We start from the raw sequence: 22,078 nt of genomic DNA, 5'->3' as shown, positions 1-22,078 counted from the left end.
ACGCCCTGGTGCACCTGCAGGAGCGCAACTGTACGCCTTCCTCTGCCCCAAACGTGGCTCTCCCGCATCAACCTCTAAAGCCATGACAGGTGCTGCAACTCTCCAACCGCTTGCTTTTATTCCTCCACTGTCTCCAGAGACAGACGGGTGCCACAGGAATGTTTAACTGCCTTTGGGGAAAAAAGATTGCTTTCCCCTCCCCAAGTTTTTAGCTGTTCTTAATTTTATCCATAAACTGCCTTGAGCCCGTCAGGGGAATACAGTGGTACCTCGGGTTACATACACTTCAGGTTACAGACTCCGCTAACCCAGAAATAGTGCTTCAGGCTAAGAACTTTGCTTCAGGATGAGAACAGAAATCGTGCTCCGGCGGCGCGGCGGCAGCAGAAGGCCCCATTAGCTAAAGTGGTGCTTCAGGTTAAGAACAGTTTCAGGTTAAGATCGGACCTCCAGAATGAATTAAGTACTTAACCCGAGGTACCACTGTAAATGTTTTATTATTATTAGGCTTCTAACCCCCACTGTTCATTATTACTATTATTGTTGTAAGCTAGAAAATAGCTTATCTTCTGAGTTTATTCCAATAAAACTCAGAAGCGTGAGGAGTTAAGGGTCCAACGTTGTTTATTGCAAAACAGTAGGTTACAGTCAGATCGTTCTGCAAAACTGCAACCCCACCCGGTGGTCCAGGCAAAGTATTTCATTTTTCACCAATCAAACACATCATTACCTCACTTCATGTTTAACACACACGCACAATTTCTGCTGATTAAGTTCTGATTCCCACCGTGTTCTGTTACATTGTGTTAGTGTGCATGTTGGGAACCTGTGTTGCGTGCAGCCAGTTGCACCATGTAGCAACTTATGTTTTAGCTTACAGCTGTACAGTGGTACCTCGCAAGACAAAAAACACGCAAGACGAAAGAGTTTTCCGTTTTTTGAGTCGTTCTGCAAGACAAATTTCCCTATGGGCTTGCTTCACAAGACGAGTTCTTGCGAGTTTGTTTCCTTTTTCTTAAAGCAGCTAAGCTGTTAATAGCCGCTAAGCCGTTAATAGCCGCTAAGCCGTTAATAGCCGCTAAGCCGTTAATAGCCGCTAAGCCGCTAATAGCCGTGCTTTGCAAGACGAAAAAACCACAAGACGAAGAGACTCGGGAACGGATTAATTTTGTCTTGCGAGGCACCACTGTATCTTTGTGAATCACATATTAGCTATATTTCTGCCCCAATTTTGGGGGGAGGCAACTTGCAAAATCATCGGTTTCATAAAGCAACAGGTTGCCATAACTTCTCTATTAGAAGCGAACTCAGGGATTTCCAGGGCTACACATTATCATATTTATTGTGGCCCTCTGGGCCACTGCCACGTTATTGCATGATTAAATTGGTCAGAGTTTAACTGAATTAATAATAACAGTAACAGTAATATCAACAACAACAATAACTATAGTAATTCCCGGGACCTGTGAGGAGGACCATCCTTGGGCTCCCCCACCCGCCTCTGTATTAAAGATAATAAAGCCACTTATTATTATTATTAACAGTAATAATAACAAAATAAAATAAAATAATAATAATAATAATAATAATTGTAATTCCTGGGACCCATGAGGAGGACCATCCTTGGGTCCCCCGCCTCTTTGTAATAAATTATAATAATAATAATAATAATAGTGGTAGTAATAATAATAATAATAACAGTAGTAATTCCTGGGACCTGTGAGGAGGACCATCCTTGGGCTCCACCCCCCCCCCCCCGGCCTCTTACTAATAAAAATTTATTATTTGTACCCTGCCCATCTGGCTGGGTTTCCCCAGCCACTCTGGGCGGCTTCCAACAAAACACTAAAATACAATAATCTATTAAACATTAAAAGCTTCCCTAAACAGGGCTGCCTTCAGATGTCTTCTAAAAGTCTGGTACAGTGGTGCCTCGCAAGAAGAAATTAATCCGTTCCGCGAGTCTCTTCGTCTTGCGTTTTTTCCGTCTTGCAAAGCACGGCTATTAGCGGCTTAGCGGCTATTAACGACTTAGCGGCTATTAATGGCTTAGCGGCTTTAGGAAAAAGGAAACAAACTTGCAAGAACTCGCAAGACATTTCGTCTTGCGAGGCATTCGTCTTTCGAGGTACCACTGTAGTTCTTTATCTCCTTGATATGTGAAGGGAAGGCGTTTCACAGGGTGGGCACCACCACCGAGAAGGCCCTCTGCCTGGTTCCCTGTAACCTCACTTCTCGCAGGGAGGGAGCCGCCAGAAGACCCTCGGCACTGGACCTCAGTGTCCGGCTAGAACAATGGGGGTGGAGACGCTCCTTCAGGTATACTGGACTGAGGCCGTTTAGGGCTTTAAAGGTCAGCACCAACACTTTGAATTGTGCTCGGAAACATCCTGGGAGCCAGTGTAGGTCTTTCAAGACCGGTGTTATATGGTCCCGGCGGCCGCCCCCAGTCACCAGTCTAGCTGCTGCATTCTGGATTAGTTGTAGTTTCTGGGTCACCTTCAAAGGTAGCCCCACGTGGAGTGCATTGCAGTAGTCCAAGCGGGAGATAACCAGAGCATGCACCACTCTGGCGAGACAGTCCGTGGGCAGGTAGGGTCTCATCCTGTGCACCAGATGGAGCTGATAGACAGCTGCCCTGGACACAGATTTGACCTGTGCCTCCATGGACAGCTGTGAGTCCAAAGTGACTCCCAGGCTGCGTACCTGATCCTTCAGGGGCATAGTTACCCCATTCAGGACCAGGGAATCCTCCACACCTGCCCGCCTCCTAGAATCATAGAATCATAGAGTTGGAAGAGACCACAAGGGCCATCGAGTCCAACCCCCTGCCAAGCAGGAAACACCATCAGAGCACTCCCCAAAACAGTACTTCTGTCCCCCCAAAACAGTACTTCTGTCTTGTCAGGATTCAACCTCAATCTGTTAGCCGCCATCCATCCTCCAACCGCCTCCAGACACCCATAATAATAATAATAACAGTAATAATACCAATGACAATAATAGTAATTCCCGGGCCCCATGAAGAGGACCATCCTTGGGCTCCCCCCCCCGCCCGCCTCTTTATAATAACTAACGATAGTCATTCCCGGTGTCCCCTTGAGTCGCTGCCCCCCCCCCCGTGTCCCCTCTGTCTCACCGGTGAGGGCGGCCATGTGGCGGGCGGGGATGGCCATGAGGGCGGCGCAGGCGTCCCTCTGCTGGGCGACCAGGGGCTTGGTGGGCGCCAGGAAGAGCGCCTTCCCTCCGGGGAACCAGCGGTAGAAGTTGCCCAGCACCACGGCCGCCACCAGGGTCTTGCCCAGCCCGGTGGGCAGGCACAGCAGCGTGTTCTGGAAGAGCGCCGCCCGCGCCGCCCGGGCCTGGTAGCCGCGCTCCTCCACGCCCGAGCCCGCCGGGAACAGCCACACCGAGCCCGCCGCGCCGCCCGCGAAGCCCGCCCCAGAGGACGGAGGCCCCGGGGGCGGAGGCGGCGCCTCCTCGGCTGCTGCTTCTTCGGGCGCCGCGGCCGGCGGCGTCCCCCACACCTGGAAGAGCGTCGCTTGCCGGTCGCCCCGGCCGCGGCCCCTCATGCCGCCGCCGCCTTCCCCTCACGAACAGCTCCCCTCAGGCAGCGGCGGGCGGAGCAGCCGCCATCTTGAAACGGCCGCTCGGCCGCCCTCAAAAAGCCGCGCCATCACCGCCCCGGTCGGCTGCGCGCTCTGATTGGCCAGATGGTTTCCCCAGAGGCTCACGTGGTGAAGGGGAGCCCGGGAGCGCATGCGCCGAGCGCATCGTGACGCCGTCCGTTTCCCGACCCAGTTTTTTTAATGATATTTATTGAAAAAAGAATCTTTAAAATCACAAAGAAAAGAACAAGACAAAATTACAGAAAAAAAGACAAAAACAGAAATAAAAAAATAAAACCATCATTTTCAAATTCTCCACTTTCTTTACCTTCTTTCCATGACCTCCTCCTCCTCCCATCTCTTGTATCTTGATTGATTATTGTCACAGCAAATCCTTTCCATAATTCATAATATTCTGTCAATACATTACCTTGCTCTATTTTCATCTTATCTTATATTAAACCTTAAAACTTAAAATTTAAATCTTATTTATACCAGCTTCTCATAACCATTACCTTTTTACCTAATTCTTTAAACATTCTTACAAGAGCCTAGTAATTTCATTTCAACATTTTTGCAACTTTCATAAAAACATTTCTGACGATAAAAAAAGAGAATAAAAACAATCCAATCTTCTTCCAGCGTCCCCCCCCCCCGTCCCGGGATTATCAGTCCTTTTTGTCCCAATTAGTCTGGCCGTTTCCCGACCCAGTTTGATTTCAATGAAGTTTGCCGCGTCAAAAGCCTCAAAGCCAGAATCTCCTGAGTTCCTTTTTACGCCTGTGCAGTTGCTGAAAAAATTCTTGGATATCCAGTCATTTTAATGATGGTTTAGTACTGTTTCTAATTGTTCTTACATTGCTGTATGCTGATATTTTATGAGATATCAGCGTATCAATAATTTTCTGAAGCAATCGGAGCTTCTGAACTAATGCCAGTGGCTCCATTTGGTTTCTGATAAACATATTTATTAATAGACATATTTTCCATGAAGAAATAAAAGCCTCGAAGCGGTTTGCAAGAAAGATAAAGTGATACCAGTAAGGTAATGGACAGCCGTAAGTTGAAACGTACGGGAGTTTGAAGCGGCAAGAGAGTAGGCTGAAACAAAGTAAAAATCATATGAACTTTCACTCTCTTCTTTTTAAAAAAATCTGTAATAGTTATTCTTTTTTAAAAATTGCTTTTTATTGATTTTCCAACACGACAAAAATTGCACATACCAGATAAAACACACACACAAAAACAAATTTCCAAATAAACCAAGTCTGGCAAGGCAAATCCCCCTCTTTCCTTACTATCTATCAGTAATTTATGTTTTATCCTATGCTATTTTGTTTTGTTTTTGTCTTGCCAGATAAGCAGGGACCAGCATGGTTTCAAATTGGATGGGTGACCAAGGGCTGAAATCCCAGAAGTGCATGGGGCTGGACTAGATGGCCCTTGGGTCCCTTCCATCTCCACCAGTTCTTTGATTCTATGTACTTGGCAGCCACCGAAAAGAGGACAGTGGAGGCATGGTTTTGCTTTCATCGGTGTAAGCCACTCTGCTGTATTTTTTTTATGACACAGTGGCATGCAAATATATAAAAATATATTATAGTGTAAACCATCCTGTGATCCTCAGATAAATGACGGTATATAAATTTAAATTATAAAAATACTGTAGCAGGATGTGGGTAGGTAAATAGATACTTCAAGGGGACTTTGTATCCCTGTTTCATTTAGTTTTGCTTTGACAGGTGATAACAGCAACTCCTCTGAAATTTATTGAAATGGGTAACAGTAACAGCACTCCCACCAGAGTAGTAAAAAGCATTCTAGTGCTGACCCTTCGCTGTACAGTTATTTCAGATATGCATTACATCTCTCGCAAATGCCACAAGGCTGCTAGTTTTCTCTTTTGCTGGAGAAGCTGGAGGGAGAGAAAAAGAATCCTCTTGGGTTATGTTGTGGGACCTCTGATCTTGCAAAGTTTCTTGCCAAACCAAAACAATGACAGCACCAGGCTTTCCTTTTTATTATTCAAGATATTTTACTTGGCTCCCCCTTTAGGCTTGATAATATGATCCTTTCCCTGGCACTGGAACTCCCCACTTCCTTTCCCTCCTCTTACATTCCTCCTGGAGACTCTGATGATGAGACAAAGCTGCTCTTATACAAAGAACAAAGAACTATATATATATATATATATATATATATATATATATATATATGCTTTCGTAGATTTTCACGGGTACAGGAATGCAGGTTTTGGTGTTTTCGGGTATCTTCCCGTGTAAGAGTTGGGGTGTCTAGGCGACGTTTCGACGAGGTCTCACTCGTCATCTTCAGGCTGGTGCTTTCGGCTTCTTGTTACTGGGCAGAGAGGAAGTTCCCAGTAACAAGAAGCCGAAAGCACCAGCCTGAAGATGACGAGTGAGACCTCGTCGAAACGTCGCCTAGACACCCCAACTCTTACACGGGAAGATACCCGAAAACACCAAAACCTGCATATATATATATATGCTTTCGTAGATTTTCACGGGTACAGGAATGCAGGTTTTGGTGTCTTCGGGTGTCTTCCCGTGTAAGAGTTGGGGTGTCTAGGCGACGTTTCGACGAGGTCTCACTCGTCTCACTCGTCGAGCTCTGTTCCAGTAACAAGAAGCCGAAAGCACCAGCCTGAAGATGACGAGTGAGACCTCGTCGAAACGTCGCCTAGACACCCCAACTCTTACACGGGAAGACACCCGAAGACACCAAAACCTGCATATATATATATACCGTATATAAGAAATTGTCCAGTAGCACCTTAGAGCAGTGTTTCCCAACCGGTGTTCCGCGGCACACTACTGTGCCGTGAGACATCGGCTGGTGTGCCGTGGGAGGGAGGCGGGCGAGTCGGGCGGCGAGAGGCGGCGGCGGCGAGGATCCGCGTCGAGCCGGGGGCGGCTCCGCGGTGGTGGTGCCTAGCGGCGGGGCAGCGCGCGCAAAAGGGAGGAGCGCAAGACAGCGGAGGAGGAGGAGGCCGGCATGTCCGGGCAGCAGCAGCAATAGCAGCAGCAGCAACTCCCGGCGACGGCTCCTCAAGCCCCGCCGCCGCCCCCTCCTCCGCCCGCTATCGCCGCCACCACCACAACAGCCGCCGCCGCCTCAGCTGCCGCCGTCCCTCAGTCCCTCGCTCTGCTGCCTCCTCCCACCCCGGCAAGGGGGAGGGAAAAAACTTTCACTTTTGTGCGTCCCTCCCGGCGTGACGCTGCGCGCTGACGTCACGGGGCGGGGCTTTAATGGTGGTGTGCCGCGAGATTTTTTTTCGGTAAACAGGTGTGCCGTTGCCCAAAAACGTTTGGGAAACACTGCCTTAGAGACCAACTAAGTTTGTTCTTGGTATAAGCTTCCGTGTGCATGCACACTTCTTCAGATACTTCAGAATAACTAGTTCATGCTCTTCCCACCATGCATACCAAAGGAGAGAGTATGACAGCCTGTCTGTCTGCCCTTGAAGAAAGGAGTTGTGGCAGTTGTGGACTGAGCAGGAATTTCCACGTCTGCTTTCTTGACTGCAGGACTAATTGTCCTTTAGTTATGTTGGATAGATATGAAAGATCTCCCCTGACCAAGAGAGAGGGTCATACCTTTTAAATAACTAGCTTTCCAGGTTGCTCGTGTAATAAACGTAAATCTGCCCTTATTCCCTTATGGGGGACACAAGAGCCCTTATAGAGTCCTTTGCAGGTTCTCCATCGGTCGGAGAAAATAACAGAGGCCAGCCAGAGAATATTGAGAAGCAAAGCGGCTAGTAAGGCTGATCTTTATTGAACTGTTGCAACAGGGTGCTCCCCTCACACACAGGAAAGGAGGAGGACCCAGAACAAAGGTGTGCCCGCCCTTATATAGAAATTTTAAATTGCGTGCCCTGGAGTCCAAGACCACCCCCAGAAACATCATACCTACGCACATCACAGAAAGGGCGGTCTACAGCAGAAATCTGAGTGCCTTGTTTATCTCCTGTCATTGTTTATCTGCTGTCTGGCAGGTTATCGGTTAATGCTTACTTGATTGGATACCCTGGGGATCCTGGCCAGTCTTTTGTAATGATAAATACTTAGTTCCTGAGCCAGGTCACAGGCTCACCCTATTCATACACAGACATACCCTTAAGACATGATTTGTGAAGGAAAAGACAATGGGGAGGTTTTTCCATTTTCCTTGACCTTGCAAAAAAAATCATTTGGTCAGTTTGGGAGTCAAAATGGTTCCAGGGCTGTTTTCCTGTGCTGCTTCAGACATGTGGTTTATATATTTATGTATGTGTTTGCTTGGTACATTTATGAACATTTATTATATATATAAGACCTTAGATTTTTTTATTTCACTGGTTAGCTGCACCTTTCGGTACCCAAGTGGGAAACAAAATTCTGTGATGATTTGTAAAAACTCGATAATTCAGTTAAAAACTGTTGAAATTTTTAAAAACAAATATCAGTTACTGATTGTGCATTATTAATTGTCCACATGGGCCAATTATATATATAAAATTTCCATGCCATTTAAAATATCACTTAAGCAGTTTACAAAAAACTGAAGGAGCAACGGACAACTTAAACCAAATATCATAACAATGCACAGCTACCCATAAAAACGTTACATGGATAGAAAGCTTATTCATTTTCCTTTTGACGCATCCCGTCACTCTCCCTCGCAGCCTCCTCTATCTATTATATATCTATGGACCTCTGCAGAGAGAGCCGAGCGGCACTAACAGCAGCAGCAGCTGCCGCCGTGAGCCCTACCCAGCATGCACCGGGGGGCCCCTTAAGAAGCTCCGCCATTGGCCGGCCGGTCTCCGCTCACCCCGCGCGGACTACATTTCCCAGCATGCCGAGCGGGCGAAGCGGCGGCGTGAGGCTCCCGCGGGCGCGCTGGGAAATGTAGTCCCGGCGTCGTGAGGGAGCGCTGGCTGGTGTGAGGAGGCGAGGCCATGGCGGCCCCCGCGCGGCCCTGGAGCCCCGAGGAGCTCCGCGGAGACGCCCTGCCCAAGAAGGAGATCGTCCGCTTCCTGCAGGAGCAGGCGGCGCACAAGGTGGGCGCCCGCTCGGCCTCCCTTCACACGGTCGCGGAGACACGCGTGTCGGGCGGAGGGGCCGCCGCAGCCGCTCTCTCTCTGGACTAGGGCGGGAGACACGCGAGGAGCGGGCGGGGCCGACACGCGTGCGGGGAGAACGTCTGAACGCGCGTGTCCCGCCAGCGCCTCCCGCCTCCCCTTTTCCTTCGGAGCTGAATCGCAAGGGTGGACGGGGTTCCCCGAAGGTCATCCAGCCCAACCCCCTGCAGTGGAGCCCCCTTGGCCAGCCCAGCTCCTGCCTCCCACCGCCCAGTGGCTCTTGCTCATTGTGGGGCACTCAAATAATTTGTATTAATTTTCCATTTAAACATATATATTCGCATCATTATTATGATCCACTTTCCTCCCTTGGCTCCTCAGAGCCTGTCGCCTTCCTTCCCTCCCACCTCCTGGCTTTCAAAGCTCACCTTATATCACAGCATTTTATAGGTTTTCCAATTCTAATATAACTCATTACTAAAAATTCAAATAAATATAGAAAGGTTAAAAAAAATCTCATTAGAAGTCTTCAGTCAACCCTACTAGCGTTGTTAATTGCTTGCAATGATCTTTCAAATATTGTATAAATTTACTCCAGTCTTTTTGGAATACTTGATTGTGCTGGTTTCAGATTTTTCCCGTCAGCTTTGCCAGCATTTTCGCCTGCCCCTCTTCTTTCGTCTTTGTGGGGCATTCAAAGCTCCCCTCCTTTTATAATTGTAAAATAAAGATCACCCCCAAAAAGAAATGAAGGGACCAAGTCCGCCTCCCCCCAAAGAGTTTTGGCAACCAGTTATGAGCCCCCACTTTGCAGACAGAAGGGCTGGGAAGGTTCCTGCCCGAAACCCTTGCGGGCTGCTGCTGCCGGTCAGAGTAGACATCAGTGAGCTGGTTGTGGGTCTGACTGGGCAAAGCAGCTTCCTTATGTGCATGGATCTGTCGCCTTTGCTTTCATCTGTAAGCCACCTTGAGTCACCGACAGGGGTAAAGGCAGGGCGTCAATAAATGTCGAAGGAGAAGCAACTTTGGGGTTTCGTTTAATTGCAGGACCTTCTTTTGCACCTATAGGTGTAAAGGGACCCCTGACCACTAGGTCCAGTCGTGACTGACTCTGGGGTTGCGGCGCTCATCTCGCTTTATTGGCCGAGGGAGCTTGACTGTGGCCAGCATGACTAAGCCGCTTCTGGCAAACCAGAGCAGCACACGGAAACGCCATTTACCGTATTTTTCGCTCTATAACACGCACCCGACCATAACACGCACGTAGTTTTTAGAGGAGGAAAATCTGTAGGCATGCCACCCGTAGGCATTTCCTCCATAACACGCACAGACATTTCCCCTTACTTTCTAGGAGGAAAAAAGTGAGTGTTATGGTGCAAAAAATACGGTACCTTCCTGCTGGAGTGGTACCTATTTAACCCACAGCGCCATCTGTGTCCCTTTTGTACCTATAGAACTTGCAAAAAATACAGTGGTGCCTTGCAAGACGAAAAGAATCCGTTCTGTGATTCTCTTCGTCTAGCGGTTTTTTCGTCTTGCGAAGCAAGTCCATTGAAGGATTAGCGGATTAGCGCTATTAGAGGCTTTTAGAGGCTTTTAGCGGCTTAGTGAACCTGGATAGCTCAGTTGGTTGGAGCATGGTGCTGATAATGCCAAGGTTGTAGCAGATAAGCGGCTTAGAAAAAGGGGGGGGAGGGAAAAAACCCCGTAGGAACTCGCAAGACATTTTCGTCTTGCGAAGCAAGCCCATAGGAGATTTGTTTTGCGAAGCACCTCCAAAACGGAAAACTCTTTCGTCTAGCGAGTTTTCCGTCTTGCGAGGCATACTCTTGATCCAAAGCAGTCTGGGGCTGAGGACTGCGACTGAGGTCACCCTTGCAGGGGGATCCCTCTGGGTTGGGTGACAGCTGCTGATTCCTGCAGCTGGGTGGGAGGGGGATCACAAGGGCAGCCCTGGCTCTCTTTCCTTTTTTATTATTATATTTTTTATTAATTTTCCATTTAATAACATATATTCACATCATTATTATCCACTTTACCTCTTTGACTCTTTAGAGCCTGTCGACTTTCCTCCCCCCCTCATGGATTTCTTTATTAACCTTCATATTATAGCATTTTGTACATTTTCCAGTTATAATTACACACATTGCAAAATATCTCAAAATTTATATAAATATAAAATTTCTCATTACAAGTCTTCAGACAACCCTGTTAGTGTTGTTAATTGCTTATAATACTCTTAAATATCGTACAAATTTACTCCAGTCCATTTGGAATACTTGATCAGGCTGGTTTTGGATTTTCCCCATCAGCTTTGCCAGTTCCGCAAAGTTCATCATTTTCATCTGCCACTCTTCTTTCCTTGGTACTTCTTGTTTCCATTTTTTGGCTAGAAGAATTCTTCCCGCTGTTGTTGTATACATGAACAGCACATATACTAAAATTGGAACGCCACTGGGTTGTGTTCAGGGTTTATAGTTCACCCCCAGTGTGTGGCCACAAGGTGTTACCTGTGAATGCCCACGTGAGATTTTTGAGCTTGGTTGGAAGAAGAGGCTTCAGTTGATTTCATTCATTGGATGTGGTCTGGTTCAAGCAGAATACAGTGGTACCTCTGGTTACGTACTTAATTCATTCCGGAGGTCCGTTCTTAACCTGAAACTGTTCTTAACCTGAGACACCACTTTAGCTAATGGGGCCTCCCGCTGCTGCCGCACCGCCGGAGCACAATTTCTGTTCTCATCCTGAAGCAAAGTTCTTAAGCCGAGGTAATATTTCTGGGTTAGCAGACTCTGTAACCTGAAGCGTATGTAACCCGAGGTACCACAGTATTCCACTCTGTAAAATGCACTTCCCATAATCCCAATTGCATGGCAGGAGAGCGACGTGATTCCTTTCTTTCCCAGTATTGAACTAACGCTCTTGCTTTTGCTTTTAGTTCCTGTCAGAGCACAAACTACTAGGACAGATAAAAAATGTGGCCAAGACCGCCAGTAAGGAGCAGCTGATCACGGCATATAACGAGCTCTTTGAAACCAAGGTAGGTACCCTGCCTTGTCTGAGCAGATCTTATTACTAGAATCTTTGTGACTAATGTTCATAATAATCAAATTTATTACCAGCCCTTCACTAGCTGGTTCTAGGGCAGCTTACAACAATTAACAAAATCAAAATTAAGAAACAGTTGCCTTGGGGACAGAACAAATGCTTTGCTTTTCTCCTGCACCTTGCAGGGCTAGGAGAGACCTCTGCCTTCAGTCCTGGAGAACTGCTGCCATTCAGAGTGGGCAGTATGAGGCTCCCGATATTACACAAGTGCTATTTAAAATAACAAACTTAGACAGCATCTTAAAAAGCAGAGACATCACCTTGGCAACAAAGGTCCGTATAGTTAAAGCTATGGTTTCCCCAGTAGTGATGTATGGAAGTGAGAGCTGGACCATAAAGAAGACTGATCGCCAAAGAATGGATGCTTTTGAATTATGGTGCTGGAGGAGACTCTTGAGAGTCCCATGGACTGCAAGAAGATCAAACCTCTCCATTCTGAAGGAAATCAGCCCTGAGTGCTCACTGGAAGGACAGATCCTGAAACTGAGGCTCCAAGACTTTGACCACCTCATGAGAAGAGAAGACTCCCTGGAAAAGACCCTGATGTTGGGAAAGATGGAGGGCACAAGGAGAAGGGGACGACAGAGGACGAGATGGTTGGATAGTGTTCTCGAAGCTACCAGCATGAGTTTGACCAAACTCTGGGAGGCAGTGGAAGACAGGAGGGCCTGGCGTGCTCTGGTCCAGGGGGTCACGAAGCGGCGGACATGACTAAACGACTAAACAACAGCAACAATGACACAAACCCATTTTCAGTAGCCATTGATAGTGGTGGGGAGAGGGAGATAATATGTCCTTTGCCATACAAGCTCCTTCTTAAGTTCTCTAAAAACCTGGTCATTATTTGCTGTGGATCAATATAGTTAACCAAATGACTATGAAGGCCCAGTATAGGTGGAGCTCTCCAGGAAGCTCAGCCATCAGCGTTTCCGTGCTCATTTGTGCAGTCTGCTTGTTGGCTTGGTAGTCAGTGTTTTAGGATCTTTGGTTTGTGGCATTTTCCATAAGTCTTTTCCCTGTAAATTAACGCTCAGTGCGGCCTGTGTGACTCGGCTTCCTTCCTTTATAAGGTATACGAAATGATATGGATTGTATTTCCTTTACAATGAGTATGTAAGAAGAGTCTGCTGGATCAGGCCAATGGCATCCTGTTCTCACAGTGGCCAACCAGATGCCTCTGGGACAGGAATTTCTTCACGGATGTCACACGTTTTCTTTCTAGAGATTTAAGGGTACTGAGAGTCCAGAGCATGTAGCAGAGCAAGTGAAGAATGTCAAGATTGATGAGGAGAAGCCCAAGGAGACGAAGCCTGAGGAAGCTGTGGATGAGGTAGGTGAGGAGAACAATCAGGTAGGATTTGCAGACTCTGGCTGGTGGGAAGAGGCAGCCCTTGCAGGAATGTAAGGGAGCAGGCAAAATGGGCAGGAGGAGGGGTGCACCTCTTCTGGACATAGAAGAGCCGCTTCAGAATTTCAGGATCTTACTCACCGAGAAAATGCAGAGCTGTAATCGTGGGAACTTCTCTCCAGAAAGTGCAGCTGTGTGCCTGGAAGTCCCAGTTCACGCCCTCACAAAGGGTTTGAATGTCTGGATTGGAACCAGCTGTCGGTTCCATTTGCAATTTCCTCCAGGGAACTCTCTTCCCTTGGAGAATAATAATAATAATAATAATAATAATAATAATAATAATAATAATAATAATAATAATAATAATAATATCTTTATTGTCATTGCCCCCTCTCGGGGACAACGAAATTACTTGGCTGCTCCATCCACCCAGGTAGGGCACTCCACACAAAATCAAAACAACTATAAAAACACTAATTAAAACAATACAGTATAATACAGCAAGGAAGATTAGATGACTTTCAAAGTCCGGGCTTCCCATTCAGGGCCGAGATCGCTCTGGAGAAGAAGCTGTTCTTAAGACGGCTCGTTCTTGTCTTCATCGTCCTGTATCTCCGTCCCGACGGCAGGAGCTCGAAGAGACAGTGACCAGGATGCGATGGATCTTTTACTATGTCCAGTGCCTTCCTATGGCACCTTGTGGCATAAATCTGCTCTAAGGTGGAGAGTGGGCAGCCAACAATGCTCTCTGCTGCCTTAACAACTCTGCACAACCCCATCCTGTCCCGGGTAGTACAGCTTCCGTACCACACACATAAGCCATAAGTGAGCACGCTCTCAATGGCACAGTGATAGAAGGCAAGCAGCAGTTTCTGCGGAAGATGGTTTTTCCTTAGAATTCTCAAAAAGTACAGTCTCTGCTGCGCCTTCTTCTTGTGTTGACACTCCAGGACAGATCCTCTTGTAATTCAATGCCCAAAAATCTGAACGTTGTTACCCTCTCCACACAGACCCCATCAATCAAAAGTGGCTGGACGTTGCTCTTCTGTCTCCTGAAGTCCACCACAAGCTCCTTTGTCTTCCTTGTATTTATGAGCAAGTTGTTAGCTCTGCACCACTCTGTCAGCCGCTCCACCTCATCTCTATAGTCCGTTTCACCCTCCCTTTCAGAGATGAGCCCAATCACGGTTGTGTCATCTGCAAATTTGACAACCCTATTACTAGGGTGAGCAGCGACACAATCGTACGTGTAGAGAATATAAAGGAGCGGACTGAGTACGCATCCCTGTGGTGTTCCTGTGTTAGTCTTAAGCATACTAGAGGTCAAAATAAAAAAAATCCTTCCAGTAGCACCTTAAAGACCAACTAAGTTAGTTCTTGGTATGAGCTTTCGTGTGCATGCACACTTCTTCAGATACACTGAAGATACAGTGTATCTGAAGAAGTGTGCATGCACACGAAAGCTCATACCAAGAACTAACTTAGTTGGTCTTTAAGGTGCTACTGGAAGGAATTTTTTTATTTTGACTATGGCAGACCAACACGGCTACCTATCTGCAACTGCATACTAGAGGTATAAGGGCCCAACCGAACCCTCTGGGGGCGGTCTGACAAAAAGTCCAATATCCACCCACAAAGTGATAACGGAAGCCCCAGATCTTCCAGTTTAGACATCAGACGTTGTGGTAGAATGGTATTAAATGCCGAGCTGTAATCTAAAAAAAGCAGTCTGGCATAACCCCCCCGCTGCTCCAAATGTGCAAGAACGGCATGGAGGGCAATCGCCACAGCGTCCTCTGTCGATCTTTTCGTTTTATAAGCAAATTGGAATGTGTCCAGTCCCTCTGGTAGGCAGGCAATGACATAATTTCGTACCAGCTTTTCAAAGCACTTCATGATCATAGGTGTGAGTGCTACTGGACGAAAGTCATTCAGATCTTCCGGGTTAGATTTTTTTGCTATTGGAACAATAGTAGAGGACTTTAGGCAGGATGGAACAATAGCCTGGGCTAGGGATCGATTTAAGATCCCAGTGAAAACTCCTGCTAGTTGATCTGCACAGTCTCTCAATACCCTTCCAGCTACCCCATCTGGCCCTGTGGCCTTCCTTGGGTTGATTCCCTTCAACACCTTTTATCAGATCTGTTGCAGCATTTTCTGGACAGGCGACCTTAAATCAGGCAGACTTCAGCACGTATTCTAAGAGCTCAGAATTTAAGATCCTCCCTGAACATAGCCACAGAGTCTTAAGTGACTTACTTCGCAGTCTGCCGCACATCCTCACAGAAATAAGTCCCATTGTATTTCATAGGGCTTACTCCCAGGGAACTTTGTGTAGTATTGCAGCCTTCACCCTGTTGTCCAGCATAGGTCATGCTGCACATCATTTTGTGATCTCATCTACTAGCTGTGTGGAGCATTGTGTTCAGTCATATTGAAGCTTTAATGTTAAATAGCAGAGCTAATGGTTGGCTGTCTTTCCTTTCTGCCCTCTGAAGCCATTTCTTCATTGTCTTTTCTGCAATGCTTTGGTCAACTTCTGTACCTTTTGGAACAGCGAGAGCGGGAGCATGACCCTTGTTTCTTCCCTCTTCCCATTTCAGGGCCCCCCAAAATATACAAAGTCAGTACTGAAGAAGGGGGATAAAATCAACTTTCCCAAAAAGGGCGATGTCGTTCACTGTTGGTATACAGGGAAGCTGCAAGATGGAACCGTCTTCGATAGTAACATTCAGACAAGTAAGTGTTCAGAAAAGGTGGCCTTTCTCTTCTTCACAGAGATGGGGAAGCTGGGGGCTTTAAAGACCAGAGTAGCTGTGACTGAAGGCACAGCTTCATTTTCTCTCATTTATACCCCACCTGTCTTCTGCTACGGAACCCAAGGTAGCTTCTACTTGGGGTTCCCAGTCACTAGACCCAGACATATCTAGCTTCAGCCAGGTGGTGGCCTTGTGCACCTACAGAGCATCTCCTGGGAACATGATGCAGCAGATGTGTTGCCTGTGAAGTGAACGGGTCTTGCACAAGGCCACGCCCTCTGCTTCTGGGCTGCAGTTTGCATTTTTTTTTCCTTCCCGTCTGGGGATTCCAGTTTGCATTCCCCATAGATTCTCGAGGGCATGGTGTGTTTAGCACTGGAGAATCAAATTTTGCATTCTGACAAATGGGTTGGATCTGAATGGATTTGAGTCTCTGAATGAAAAAGAGATTTCTGTGATTTCTTCCGACTCCTGCACCCCCAATCTACAGCCCACATGCTGTCACGTTCCATGTGCTTCTAGAGGGTCCCTTCACCATCAGCTCTCCCAGGAGCTGCAGTGGAGAGAAGGAAGCAGAGTCCCATTCCGTGAGCAGTGTTCCACTTACAGTATTGTAGCCGATGTGATGTATTCAGTGTGTCTGGGTTGACACATGTACGTGTTTGGATGCTGCCGGGGGTCAGGGGCAATTGGCAGGCCCCCAGCTGGCTGCAGCCACCGTCCGGCAGCCGGACGATCACCGGTCTCCATTGGAACAGCATCAATCAGCGACACGAGCCTCAAATACGTTTAGAGACCCGTGCATGCTCTATCAGCAGAGTGAATAAATCTTTGCAGCAGAAGAGGCAGACAGAGACATGTGTAAGCAGTATTTACAGGCATTTTATTCAGCATAGTTCAGGAACAAAGGAAAACATGTCTGCTTCCCTTCGTCTCCAGCAAAGCAGCGAAAAGCAAAAGCAATACAGTGGTACCTCGCAAGACGAACGCCTCGCAAGATGGAAAACCCGCTAGACGAAAGGGTTTTCCGTTTTGGAGGCGCTTCGCAAGACGAATTTCCCTATGGGCTTGCTTCACAAGACGACAGCCCATAGGGAAATATCCGGGACAGCGGGGAAGCGCAGCGCGTCTTCCCCACTGTCCTCGGACCTCCTCCGAAGCCGGGCGGTGGGGCGGGAACGCCTCCTCCCGCCGCCGCCGGGCTTCGGAACGATGCTCCGAAGCCGGGTGGTGGGGCGGGAACACCTGCCCCCGCCGCCCGGCTTCGGAACAGTGCTCCGAAGCCGGGCGGTGGGGAGGGAATACCTTCTGAAGGCGGGTGGGGGGCGAAAGTCTTTGCTCCCCCCTGCCTGCCTGTCCCGGAGGGCTTTTGAAGGCAGGCGGGGGGGAGCAAAGACTTTCGCCCCCCGCCCGCCTTCAGAAGAGGTCCAGGACCTCTTCTGAAGGCTGGCGGGGGGCAAAAGTCTTTGTCCCCCCTGCCTGCCTTCCCAGGGGCTTTTAAATCGCCCCGGACAGCGGAGAAGTCCTCCGCTGTCCCAGGGCGATTTTAAAATGCCGTCCCGGGGTTTTTTAAAATGCTGGGGGTGGGAAGAAAAGCCCTTGTCCCCCCCCCCAGCCTTCAGAAGAGGTCCGGGGACAGACTGTCCCCGGACCTGGTCTGAAGGCGGTTTCCCTAGGAACGCATTAATTGATTTTCAATGCATTCCTATGGGAAACCGTGCATCGCAAGACGAAAAACTCGCAAGACGAAGAGAATTGCGGAACGAATTAATTTTGTCTTGCGAGGCACCACTGTATATAAACGGAAGTTCCCAGCAGACTGTGCTGGGAGTAAACAGGCATGTGAAACACAACAGTCATGCCTGATCCTTTTAAGGTGGAACGGAACTATATCCTAACAGTTCGTACAAATATGAACACCCCCACACCCACCACTCATGGGCACAGTCAGAACTTCTTCCTGACGTCCTGGAGAACTGCTTCTGCCTCTCCCTTTAGAAGACAATTCAGACCTAGATGGTCCAGTGGTCCAACTCTGTATAAGGCAGGAGTTTCTTGTGGGCCCCTGTTGCCACCTCTGCATGTCTGCTTGGCCTCTGGCCTAGAAATGTACTGTCCCCAAAGACCTGGGTGTTTGGGCAGATCAGGGGTCCCCTCTTGCCCTCAACGTGGATTTGCGATGTCACACACCCAGCGCCTGTGGCTCCTCTTCCTCCTCCTCTCCACAGCAAGTGAGGCAACGTTTTCCATGTCTAAGCCTCCCACCCCCCTGCCCGGAAAAGGGTGCCTCGCTAGCTGGCTGAACTGCTTCTCCCTCAGAGGTAGTGCTGGCTTTTCTCAATGACTTTGTGGGTGCCCCGCCCCCACAGTTGTATTATTGTGGGTGCCCAAGCACCCACGGCCCCCTGGAGTTGGCTCCTATGGTGCAAATGTCTCTTTCTCAAGCACAATTTAGGGGGTCTTTGTTCAGTGCAAAATGCCCTGAAATATAGTAGACGGAAGCTGTTTCACATGTCGCTTGCCTTCCAGTGCACCTTGCGCCAGAGATGACCCTCGTGAGGTTTCACCACCAGGCTTCCCAAGGAGAGTGGGATGGAAATCACAGTGTTTCTCAGTCTTCCATGCTCCTTTTATACACTAAATATTTAGCAAACTGGGCTTTGACTGAGAAACCCCTTTCCTGACAGAGTGGTGGGAGTTTTGTAGCCATTAAGCAACTATCAAAACAGCTCCATTCCTTAGCTGGAATGGCTGCCTGCTTGTGACCAGGCTAGTCTTGCCCCCTAGTTACCTAGTGAATTTGCGTGACCTGGAATGTGGGTGACTCCTCAGGAATCCTTTCCCAAAGTAGTGCCCTCCAGATGTTTTGGACTCCCAAAACATCACTCTTGCTCAGTAGGACCACCTTTTGGTATTATTGCTGCATGTTTTAAATATTTGTTTTGTATCTAAGTTGCCTTGAGACCTTTGGGCAGAAGGCAAACTTTCTCATCACCCTTGACCACCAGCGGTACTTTCCGGCTGGGGAGTTGTAGTCCAGAACATCTGGAGCGCACCAAGTGGGGGGAGGCTGGTGTAGAGCGAGAAGCCAGCTGGGAGAGGGATAAGAGCTCCAGAATGTTGGTGTCGTTTCAGGTTCAAAGAAAAAGAAAGCTGCAAAACCACTGAGCTTCAAAGTCGGCGTTGGAAAAGTGATACGAGGCGTGAGTGTGCTGGCGGAAGGGTGGGTGGGTGGGTGCAGCTAGGATGTCTTTGGGTCTCCCACCTCCTGTGCCCATCCGTCAGGGAGGAGCTCCTATTGCCAGGCAGCTGCCAGGCTATTTGCTGGAATCCTCCCAGAAGAGAAGCTGATGCATGTTGTCTGTCAACCTTCCTCCATAGCACATCTGACAAAATTCATTTTCCTTTCCCGTGCTCAGTGGTCTTTGCATCAGAGCCCATTGAAACAGATTATGCTGCCCACCAAGATGGAGGGAGGAGGTGGGGGTGTTAAATGTTTTACCTGAGCGCAAGTTAGGATGATTGGCATTAAGATACCTAAGTGTATATGCCGTTTTAAGGATTGCCAGGATTTATTTATTTCACCATTTGGCTGTTTCTATGTGTCCTTTGTTACCTGTCCGCACTCCCTGGGCTACTTGTCATCACATCTCACAAGTGCAGTGGCCAACCAGTTGTGGCTTGCCTTACTAGCGAGACCTCCTGCAACTTGTGATGTCCCTTCCCTGACTCCCATGGTGTGTGCAGAGGGAGGAGACGTGCCCTTGGGTGATCTTCTGCAGAAAGTGCAACCTTTTGCTACAGCCTCCTGAAAAGGTCCCAGGGAATAGGAAACTGATTCCTTTATCTAAGAGGAGGGAGGAGGAGAAATGGCTTCCGTCATATCAGTCATGCTTTTGGCACAATACAGAAGCAGTATTAATGAGCCCCTAAGGAAGAGAGAGGCAGGAAAAGGGGTTGTTTCCTTCCAATTGCCGTTTTGCAGGAGGCTAAAACAGTAGGGACAGTGGTGGCTTCTTCTGCAGAAACTTGTGGGATGGACATCACTTCTTCGTATACAGCTGTGGTGCTGTGGTCTAAACCACTGAGCCTCTTGGGCTTGCTGATAGGAAGGTCGGCGGTTCGAATCCCCACGATGGGAGTGAGCTCCCTTTGCTCTGTCCCAGCTCCTGCCAACCTAGCAGTTCAAAAGCACACTGGCACAAGTAGATAAATAGGCCTGAAAGCGAGATGAGCACCGCAACCCCATAGTCGCTTTTGACTGGACTTAACCATCCAGGGGTCCTTTATCTTTTTTTACATATCCTGCATCAGTCTGTCTCTACCTTTCTGATAATCTTAAAAGCACTAGAATGCATTCATTAAACATGATTTTGCAGTAATTCATCTGAACCAGATTTTCAATAAGACAGACATCTTGTAAAACATTTAACCTAAAAAGGCTGGCTCTCTAGTCCTCCTCAAAACACAAAGGTCTTAGCCTGCTGAGTTCGTTAACTTACCCAGCAGAGGGAACTTGCTCCACTCACCCTTATTGTTTCAGCTTATCTTCTAATAGCCCAGGTCAAAAACATTCCTTCCAGCCTGTTTCTCAGGTAGATTTGTTTTGTTTTTTCCCAGTGGGACGAAGCTCTGCTGACCATGAGCAAAGGGGAGAAGGCTCACCTGGAAATCGAACCGGAATGGGCTTATGGGAAGAAAGGGCAGCCAGATGCCAAGTATCCTTGCAAAGTGTGCCGCTGAGCAGCCTACTAATCTGATGGAAAATGTGGGTGTGCAAAATTCTCTGGCTCAGAATGCCAGGTGCTGGTGAGGAATTCCCTAGGTCTAAGCATGGGGCAAGTGCAGGTAAGAACATCAGAGCCTGCTGGATCAGGCCAATGGCCCATCTAGTCCAGCAGCCTGTTACGATACGATATATCTTTATTGTCATTGTCCCATACAGAACAATGAAATTGAAAACTCTACAGAAGACATTCAAAAACCCCTAAAAACTCTGAAACCCCATTTTAAAATACAATATATAGAGATGCCCCAATGGGAAACCTGCAAGCGGGATTTGAGTACAAGAGGCTTCTCTCCTGATGTGGCCTCCAGCACTGCTGCTCCAACTGTGGAGGGAGAGCACAGCCATCATGGCTAGTAGCCCCCCACTTCCATAATTTTTGGGGAGCATGGGATGCAAATGGGCAGAGATGCCTGCGGCACGGCAGGCATCGCCAGCACGCTTTCCACAAGGGCAAAGCACAGCTCTGACACTAAGCTGGTCAACTGAATCCCGATGTGCTGCCAAATAGAATGTGGCCCCTAAACCTGGGCATGGCGGCAGTGCCAAGATGAAGAGGCAGGCCCTGAGGGAGGCGAGAGCATTGCACTTCCCCTTTCACGTGACAATGCTTGCTGCAGCCCAGCCCGTGTGGCGTGTCCTGTGGCTGGGAATTGTAACCAAAGTTCTTCTGGAACAGAGTCAAACTCGATCTAGTTTTAAGTACTTATGTGTTCTCCATTGACTGAATATTTAAAGGGATGGTGATGCCAACTCTCTCTCAGACAGATCATGTACTTGAGGAACTTGGGGGGGGGGGTGTTATATAGCAGGTCTTCATCAGCTAATTATAGGATATGTAACAACAACAAACAACTGGCAAATGCTTACTACATTTTGCTCCTCCCTCCCCTATTCCTATGAACTTTGCGTTCCGACTCTCTTCAGAACTGCCACTCTGCAAGTGTAACTTCTACCGTAGAACAAATTCCTTAACTTGCATACTTTAGAATTCCACCAAATGCAAAACTTTTCTTTGAAGTGGAACTGGTGGATATTGAATGATGGGTTGCTCCATCTTTGAAAACTGTGAAGATGCTCTCGGAAGTCCAGGAAAGGTGTTTGTGGCCTTGTTTCTCACACAGCAAGGGTGGGGGGGGGGTAAAAGCTTTTATTCCAGTTGCTGTGTACAGCATCACTTTAACTAAAGACTGGTTTATTATATACATGGCTCTGACTGTCATTGGCCATCTGTGGCTGTCGTATTTTTTTTACTTTGGCACACCTATGAAAGGTAGTGCACATTCAAATGGTGCAGTTGTCATAACATTTGAAGAGGTCCTCCTTTCACATGTTTTGAGGCGGCCCCTATAGTTAGAGGCTATTCAAGGCAGCCACTTTTTC

The 22,078-nt window shown here is 48.0% G+C and overlaps 2 protein-coding genes across 3 annotated transcripts in view; one reads left to right on the top strand and one right to left on the bottom strand.

Annotated features, from left to right (window-relative positions):
• Window positions 1–3,587, bottom strand: part of FANCM (FA complementation group M) — a 59,608-nt gene extending 56,021 nt beyond the window's left edge. Inside the window, exon 1 of the mRNA XM_081195438.1 lies at window positions 3,140–3,587. Coding sequence (XP_081051564.1) covers window positions 3,140–3,572 — 433 coding nt within the window. The 5' untranslated portion in view covers window positions 3,573–3,587. The remainder of the gene's footprint in view (window positions 1–3,139) is intronic.
• A 4,919-nt stretch (window positions 3,588–8,506) lies between these two features.
• FKBP3 (FKBP prolyl isomerase 3) lies at window positions 8,507–21,894 on the top strand. Of its 2 annotated transcripts, XM_081196514.1 has the most exons (7): window positions 8,510–8,673; window positions 11,633–11,734; window positions 13,025–13,132; window positions 15,754–15,889; window positions 19,045–19,112; window positions 20,530–20,627; window positions 21,685–21,894. In XM_081196514.1, exons 1-7 carry the CDS (start codon window positions 8,572–8,574, stop codon window positions 21,737–21,739), a joined length of 669 nt encoding a protein of 222 aa, XP_081052640.1. In that variant the 5' UTR covers window positions 8,510–8,571; the 3' UTR covers window positions 21,740–21,894. The 2 variants fall into 2 exon arrangements, with proteins under 2 accessions (XP_081052641.1, XP_081052640.1); XM_081196515.1 differs by lacking the exon at window positions 19,045–19,112 and having other exon boundaries at window positions 8,507–8,673.
• Window positions 21,895–22,078: the final 184 nt, after the last annotated feature.

Source organism: Podarcis bocagei (genome assembly GCF_964188305.1).
Source record: "Podarcis bocagei genome assembly, chromosome: 1".
NCBI classification, from domain to species: Eukaryota; Metazoa; Chordata; class Lepidosauria; order Squamata; family Lacertidae; genus Podarcis; species Podarcis bocagei.
The sequence above is the reverse complement of the archived record's forward strand: the minus strand, read 5'-3'. Positions and strand labels throughout refer to the sequence as shown.